Source organism: Camellia sinensis, chromosome 3, assembly GCF_055761805.1.
Source record: "Camellia sinensis isolate YWXY chromosome 3, ASM5576180v1, whole genome shotgun sequence".
Taxonomy (NCBI): domain Eukaryota; kingdom Viridiplantae; phylum Streptophyta; class Magnoliopsida; order Ericales; family Theaceae; genus Camellia; species Camellia sinensis.
Genome location: NC_138963.1, coordinates 208,890,671 through 208,899,670, shown reverse-complemented (window position 1 = coordinate 208,899,670; position 9,000 = coordinate 208,890,671). Strand labels below are relative to the sequence as shown.

Genomic DNA, 9,000 nt, shown 5'->3' with positions numbered 1-9,000 from the left:
GATAAGAGAACCACATAGGTTAACTCAATTAATCATTCTTATATGCACCTAATTGGTGTTTCAAAAGTGCTACGTAAACAATATCACATGATACGCTGGAGCTACCCAATTGCGTACAAAGATTCAACTAGTAAACTATAAATTGCAAAGTTGAATTTATGATCTCCCCTTTGAAACTAAATCCTCAAGGGAGTCATGCTGATCAACTAAGTTCGGCTTAATTAGTTCTGTAAATTGCAACATGATAAACAAGAAGTTATTATATTAGTATTTGGTCATATTAATCAAATCATGTACCTAGAACTGATCATAATATGCACGTAATACATGAGGCAAACTAATCTTATTAACGAGAGATCCGTGCCAATCTAGAACGAGGTATATAAATAGACAATCTAGCTAGCTGCAAAATCAAACTTCTGAAACTTCAAAAAGAGCCTCCTTTTATTCCTAAGCAGACACTACAAAAACATTTTCTGTTTTAGGAAACCCTTTCAAATGGAGAAAGTAGTAGCATCTCCTCGTCAAATCCAACCCCCAACATATGGAAACTTGATAACCATTCTTAGCATTGACGGAGGTGGCATTCGAGGAATCATTCCTGCCACTATCCTTACTTACCTTGAATCTCAACTTCAGGTATAACCTTAATTGTTAATCAATAATTTTATGTATTTACAAAAATATTTGAATATATATATATATATATATAAAATAGATTCATTCGGATTGTGTTTAAATTTACACCACACACTTTACTTTATCAAAAAAATGGGGATGAGATTTTTTATCCTTGTTTTCTATTCTAACTCTTAGTCTAGCACATCGTCTCAATTTAAATTTTATGCAATTTTTTTAGTAATTAAGGAATATTTAAAACTTATTCTTCAAATTAAATTTAGATGATGTGTTAGTAACCATAGAAGCTTCGAACCTAAAATAGGGACAAATGATCCAAGTTGAAAAAAAGGATGGTTATCAATAAATCTCATCTTATAAACAAATACTTCAATTAGTCTCAAATTTTCTTATTGATTTGTTAAGTTCTATTAGTGTAGAGTTTTTTTCTGTGTGGTTATATTTTTATTTTGGTAGTGTTTTGGTTGACAGTTATGCCCTTTTATTAATATGACATGTATGATATGATACTTCAATTTGACAAGTATTGATGTGACACTCTAAAAAAACTAAAAATTTCTTAGTATATTTTTTCTAAATATGACAACGTGACAAGTATGATATGACACTTCAAAACTTTTATTCTAAAAAACTAAACACTTTTTAAGTACTTTTCTCAAATGTAACAATGTGACACTAAAAAAAATAGTAAAAACTCTTTAGTATACTTTTTTCAAACGTGACAACGTAGCAGGTATGATGTGACATCAAAAAAAAAATTTCTTAGTATACTTTTTCTAAAAGTGGCAACGTGACAAATATGATGTGACACTTTAAAAAAATTAAAAACTCTTTAGTGTATTTTTTCTAAACATGACATGTGACACTCTAACGTGGCGGGTATGATATGATACTCTAAAAAAATTAAAAATTCTTTAGTGTACTTTTTCAAATGTAACACTCCAACGTAACGGTTATGATAGAATACTAAAAATTTCTTAGTGTATTTTTTTTTAAATTTGACACTCCAATACGGTGGGTAAATAAGTCATTACACATTCAAAAAGACTAAATAGATCACAAGAAAAATATATGAGACTATACGCATTATAAGTCTAAAATATGAAACTTATTGATCAATCTCCTTTTAAAAAAAATGATACTTATTGTAAAATTCATAATCATGGTTTTTTTTTTTTTTTTTTTTTTTTTTTTTTGGTACCGAGCCTCCATATGACTTTGATATTATCAAATAAATTATGTGGATATGATCCAAAAAAAAAAAATAAATAAATAAATTATGTGGATTGGAAAGAAGTGTTTTGGATTCATATTAACTTTTATGTAACTTTGAAGTGCATGATACATGATTTTAAAATGTTAAATCTAACAGCTAGAATGCAAAGTCAACTACTGAACTTCCATATTATAAAACTCTGGGACTTATAAGTAGCTTAGGATGTTATAACCTGGAGAGTTTATAATCCATTGTCATGCATCATGAAAATATTTTTTATGGTGCCTCATCACAAAGAAGATAAATGTTACGTATGTTACTATAGAAAATTATTCAATAAATTAATTCACTATATACGATGTGGACTTATATTTTTTTAAGAAGTACAAAACAAGTAGACTACAAATATATCAATAAAAAATTATTGATGTGGACTTACATCTTCTTGGTATTTTGACTCTGCCTGTTGTAATCATATGACCTTCAGTTCTACTATCTTTTCTTCCTCCTCCTCATCTCCTCCTTTTCCCTCCATTCATACTGCTGATGGTTCCCTCATGTCTGTCCGTCATGTTGGTACTGTTTCCACCTCTTCTTTATCTCTACCTCAAGTTTATCATATCCCTGCTCTCACTTTAAATCTTATTTCCATTGGTCAATTATGTGAACTTGGTCTAACTGTCACATTTTCTGCTACTGATTGTTTGGTACAGGACCCTCAGACGGGGCAGACTATTGGGATCGGCCGTAAGCGTGGACGTCTCTATGAACTCATTCACCTTCATGTTCCTACCTCTCCTCAGATCGCTGCTCCTACCTCTACTTCCTCATTATCTCCCTTTCATCTTTGGCATTGTCGCTTAGGGCATATTTCTGTTAATCGCTTAAAGTCTTTGGTTTCTAGTGGACAGTTGGGTCATGTAATTCCCGATCATTTCGATTGTATACCCTGTCAACTTGCTAAACAACCTGCTTTATCATTTAATAAAAGTACTTCTGTTTCCCTTGCACCTTTTGATCTTATACATTCGGATATTTGGGGACCCTCCCCTACTCCTACTATGGGGGGATCTCGATATTTTGTTGTCTTTATTGATGATTTTTCCCGATTTACTTGGCTTTTTCTCATGAAACATCGGTCTGAACTTAAACACATTTATTATCGCTTTGCCCAAATGGTCCACACCCAATTCTCTAAAGTCATCAAAATTTTTCGCTCTGACAATGCTATGGAATATCGGGATTCAGATTTCCTTTCTTTTCTTCAGCATCATGGTACACTGCCTCATCGTTCTTGTGCTGGCACGTCCCAGCAAAATGGCCGCGCTGAACGGAAACATAGGCATATCCTTGACACTACTCGTGCTCTCCTTCTGTCTTCTTCCTGTCCTGAAAACTTTTGGGGGGAAGCTGCCCTCACTGCTGTTTACACTATCAACTGTACTCCTACCCCTGTCATCCTTAATCAAACTCCCTTTGAACGTCTGCATGGCACTCCTCCTCCTTACGCCAATCTCCGGGTTTTTGGCTCTGCCTGCTTTGTTCTTCTTCAATCTCATGAACACACCAAACTTGAACCTCGTTCTCGTCTTTGTTGCTTTCTTGGATATGGAATTGAACATAAAGGCTTTCGCTGTTGGGATCCTCTCTCTAAACGTCTTCGTATCTCTCGCCATGTCGTTTTCTGGGAACACCAGATGTTTTCCTCGCTCTCCTCATTTCACCTACCCACACTTTCCACTTCTGTACTGTTTACTAATCCTTCCATCGATCTTTTCTCTGCTGATTTTGATGCAGGGTCTTCATTCATTGAGACGCCCTTGCTCACTCCTGATGCTGTCCAGCCTGCTCCCTCTGAAGGTCTACCTCTTATTGCCACACCTCCTTCTCCACCGGTTCTTCCTCCCACCGATCCTCCTACGGGTCGACCACGCCGGGTAACTCAACCTCCTCTCCATCTTCGTGATTATATTGTTGGATCTGCTGCCTTCTCTACTTATGAACCTACCTCCTATCGTGAGGCTTGTACTAATCCTCTTTGGCAGCAAGCTATGACTGATGAACTCCAGGCCTTGGACAAAGCTCATACTTGGGATCTTGTTGATCTTCCTCCTGGCAAGACTGCAATTGGCTGCAAATGGGTTTACAAAATCAAAACACATTCTGATGGCTCTATTGAACGCTACAAAGCTCGTCTTGTTGCCAAGGGTTTCAACCAGGAATATGGTATTGATTATGAGGAGACATTCTCTCCTGTTGCTCGGCTTACCTCTGTTCGCAGTTTACTTGCCGTTGCTGCTGCTCGCCACTGGGGACTCTTTCAGATGGATGTCAAAAATGCTTTCCTCAATGGTCATCTTCTTGAGGAGGTCTACATGCAACCTCCACCTGGGTCCACTTTTCAACCTCATCAGGTTTGCAAACTACAGCGTGCTCTCTATGGCCTCAAGCAGGCGCCTCGTGCTTGGTTTGCTACGTTCAGTTCTACCATTCATGACTTCGGGTTCACCTCTAGCTCCTATGACTCAGCTCTTTTTATACGGTCTACTTCTCATGGTACCATTCTTCTTCTTCTATATGTGGATGATATGATTATCACTGGTAATGATGAAGCTGGTATTCTCCACCTCAAACAGTTTCTCCACCGACAGTTTGAAATGAAGGACCTTGGTACTCTTAACTACTTCTTAGGCCTTGAAGTCTCTCATGACTCTACTGGTTCCTATTTATCCCAGGCCAAATATACATCCGATCTTCTGGCTCGTGCTGGTCTTACTGATTGCAAAACTACCTCTACTCCAGTTGATCCTCAGATTCGTCTCACTCCTCTCGATGGGACTCTCCTCTCTGATGCTACTCTTTATCGCCAGCTCGTCGGCAGTCTTGTCTACCTCACAGTCACTCGTCCTGACATTGCCTATGCTGTTCACATTGTCAGTCAGTACATGTCGGCTCCCCGCACTCCCCACTATACTGCTCTACTCCGCATCCTTCGCTACCTCAAAGGCACTCTGTTCCATGGCCTTCACTTCTCTGCTTCCTCCTCTCTTGAACTGCGTGCCTTTTCCGATGCTGATTGGGCTGGGGATCCTACGGATCGACGCTCTACCACAGGTTTCTGCTTCTTCTTAGGGGATTCTCTTCTTGCTTGGCGTAGCAAAAAACAATCCCTCACTGCCCGCTCTAGCACCGAAGCTGAATACCGAGCTCTTGCTGATACTACTCAGGAACTTCTCTGGCTTCGCTGGCTCCTTACTGATATGGGTGTTTCTTCTTCTGGTCCTACCCCTCTCTATTGTGACAATCAGAGTGCCATTCAGATTGCTCACAATGATGTTTTTCATGATCGCACCAAACATATTGAGATTGATTGTCACTTCATTCGCCAGCATGTTACCTGTGGTACTGTTCATCTTCTCCCTATTGCTTCAGTCGATCAACCCGCTGATATCTTCACTAAAGCTCATCCTCCTGGCCGCTTCCATGATCTTGTTTCCAAACTCAACTTAGTTGATGCTTTCCCTCCTTGAGTTTGCGGGGGGATGTTAGTATATTATTGTATATTAATATTGTATATTAGTAGTGTTAGTCATCATTGTAGTCTATCATTATGTTTCTGCTTTCATAATTGTTGTTCCCTCTTTCCGTTATGCTTTCGGTGCTAAGGCACCCTATGTCTCTTTTCCTCTCTATAAAAGAGAGGTGTACATCTCCTTCTAATTACACAGATATACAACAACTGTGTTATGCCAAGTTGGTTCTGAAAGAGCAAGCTGATCCCAAACAGAGTACATTTGAGAAAGGAAGTCATTAATGGACTGAGTGGATTCTTGGCGCATGCGATGAAGTTGGTTCTGAAGTTGATTTTGATGGGCAAGACCAGTAGTCTGGTATCGTTCTTTCAAAAAATTCCATATGTCCTTTGCAGGAGTATTTACAGAGTCAAGCTGAAAGCGACCAAACTGAAGACTGATAGAGGTAATAGATGTATTACGAAACCAGGTAATGATTTGGTAATTTTTACTGTCCCATTCCTCAAGTTGGTCTTCATATGTAGCAGTATGAGCAGTGGTTTCAGTAGTGACACTGTCTTTAACCGGTTTAGTCACATCCCCGGTGACAATTCGCCAGAGCTTCTTGCCTTTGAGGAAGGAAGACATGGCTTGGGCCCACAGAACATAGTTGGAACCATTCAAAATAACGGAAATGGGATGGGAGGCATCAGGACGATCCATAATACGAGTTGAGTAGGATTAAAGCAAGAGGAATAGACTTGTAGGAGCAAAATTAGGTAAAACAGAGTGTACCAGTGAGTCCGGAAGGTCGAAAATAGCCAGGAAAGGTATGCTGGACAGAGATGATGTCAGCAATGATGTCAGCGGCGCACGTTAGCAGGCTGCAAGAAGGAGCACGTTAGCAGGAAGCGGCAGCGCACGATAGCGGACAGGCGCAGGCGCGGCGCACGGTAGCCGTTTTGGCGCACGCGGGTGCACTTTAGTGAAACGGCGCACGAAAAGCGCACAGTAGCAGGCGCGGCGTACGGGCTGACGTCAGCCGCGGTTGTGTGGGCGCGTGGAGGCGCGTGGCGGAAGCAAGGTGCAACAGATGGCGCGTGCGGGCGCGTGTGAGAGTGGTGGCGGAGGTGGTGACGCGCCGAAGACAAAAGTGGCGCGTGAGGGCGCGTGGAGGGTGTTCTGAGGACGGGCTTGGTGCCGTTGGAATCGTGAGGAAATTCCGAGCGGTTTGATGTATGCCACTGTGTACGGGACTAAACACCAAAATCGAAAATTGCCAGAAATGCAACACTGAGCTCTGATACCATGAAACAATAATTTGAGAGAGTGATAGAGAATAGAGAGAGAGAGAGAAATACTGAATTGTTCAGTTGTTGTATATCTGTGTAATTAGAAGGAGATGTACACCTCTCTTTTATAGAGAGGAAAAGAGACATAGGGTGCCTTAGCACCGAAAGCATAACGGAAAGAGGGAACAACAATTATGAAAGCAGAAACATAATGATAGACTACAATGATGACTAACACTACTAATATACAATATTAATATACAATAATATACTAACACATATTACTAATCGAAATAATGCAACCTTGGATCAATTAGGAGCTTGATGGGGAAGATGCAAGACTTGCAGATTTTTTTGATGTGATTGCTGGAACAAGCACCGGTGGCCTTATAACTGCTATGTTAACTGCTCCAAATGAAAACAATCGTCCTCTCTTTGCTGCCAAAGATATCAAGAATTTCTATCTTGAGCACTCTCCCAAGATTTTCCCACAAGAGAGGTAACTTCAGTGTTAACATTGCCACATCAAAACTTCATTAATCTAGGTCATGTTTAATTCACAAACAATATTAAGAGCGTATTTTAACCTTTTGCAATGAAGACTTTGGCCCGAATAAGTTGTCTCACCTCTCTCAGGACAAAGAAAATGCAAGATAGAAAGAACCTTTCGATATTTTATCTCAAATAACAAAATTTGAATAAACACAGAATAGTTTTATTCCGATATAAAATAGTTCTACTACGCCCCCTCATTTCAACTTATTTTGGTTTCAATGGCAGGGGACCATTCGGATCAATCATAAACATGTGGAAACTATTAACTGGACCAAAGTACAATGGAAAATATCTTCATGGGATTATAAGGGAAAAATTGGGAGAGACACTGTTGCATCAAACCTTGACAAACGTTGTCATTCCAACATTTGATATCAAGCATTTGCAGCCAACTATTTTCTCCACTTACGAGGTCTCTGTCTCTATCTCTCGCTCTCCATAATTTTTTTTTTTTTTAAATTTTAATTAATGTCTTATTGTCGTGCACTTGTAAACAATTTTCATATACTTAGGATTGTAAAGTTAATTAGGCATTAATGATTGTGTATTTCCAACCTTTTTCAGGTGCAAAAATCACCATATTTGAATGCTCGATTGTCTGATATTTGCATCAGCACATCTGCGGCTCCAACTTATCTTCCAGCATACAACTTCAAAAACCAAGACAGTGAAGGAAATGTTAAAGAATTCAATCTTATCGATGGTGGTGTTGCTGCAAATAATCCGGTATGATTATTATCAAAATTGATTTTCTTTTAGCTATAGCACACTACTAGCTTATCGAATGAACTCAATATAATGAATCATTGAAATAAATTAATTTCATGGATTTGTTTAGATATTAATAGCTTGTTAATTTTTCAGGCATTAGTTGCCATAAGCCAAGTGACAAAGCAGATATTTCATGAAAATCCAGATTTCTTTCCAATAAAGCCCATGGATTATGATCGCTTTCTGGTGATATCGATAGGCACTGGATCGGCAAAGGTGGAAAAGAAGTACAATGCTAAAATGGCAGCCAAATGGAGTGTTTTGGGTTGGTTACTTCATGGTAGTTCCACTCCATTAGTCGATGTATTTACTCAAGCAAGTGCCGATATGATTGATTTCCATATTTCTATTGTTTTCCAAGCTCTTCATTCTGAAGATAATTATCTCCTTATTCAGGTAAGTCATAAAAAAAATTATTTAGTAAACTCAAAATATCATGGTGACATACTTTGGTTTATCCCTCCTCCCATCCTCTTCAGTTTACAATACATATTACTGAATTATTTATTAGCAGGAAGATACATTAACGGGGACCGATGCTTCGGTTGATGTGTCTACGAAAGAGAACTTGGAGAAACTTGTCAAAATTGGAGAAAGCGTATTGAAGAAGCCAATTTCAAAAGTAAACTTGGAGATTAATCTCTCCAAGCCAATCGAAAATGGTGGCACGAATGAAGATGCTTTGAAAAAGTAACAATTTTACATAAATGCTAATTGTTTTAAATTTATGTTTTATTTGTTTTGATAATTTTTTTTTTATCAAAACTAATTTTTTCATATTTTCTAGCATTTTGCAAAATTTTGTATAAAAACAAATGCAGAACATATTTTTCATGTCTTACTAATTTCACCATACTACCATCATTTTCACCACCCTACCACCATTAGTATATTAATTTTTAAGTCACAACTAAATATTAAAAAATGAATTATTAATTTTTTTTAAGATTAATTTTATGAAAAGATTTCCCCGTGAAACAAACATTTTGTAAATAAAATTCTTTTTACCAATATG

General features: G+C 38.2%; 1 protein-coding gene across 1 annotated transcript; it reads left to right on the top strand.

The window, feature by feature from the left end:
• Positions 1 to 412: 412 nt before the first annotated feature.
• Positions 413 to 8,758, top strand: LOC114268827 (patatin-like protein 2). The gene is made up of 6 exons (XM_028210063.2): positions 413 to 639; positions 6,977 to 7,158; positions 7,440 to 7,626; positions 7,779 to 7,940; positions 8,079 to 8,381; positions 8,500 to 8,758. Exons 1-6 carry the CDS (start codon positions 499 to 501, stop codon positions 8,677 to 8,679), a joined length of 1,155 nt encoding a protein of 384 aa, XP_028065864.2. The 5' UTR covers positions 413 to 498; the 3' UTR covers positions 8,680 to 8,758.
• Positions 8,759 to 9,000: the final 242 nt, after the last annotated feature.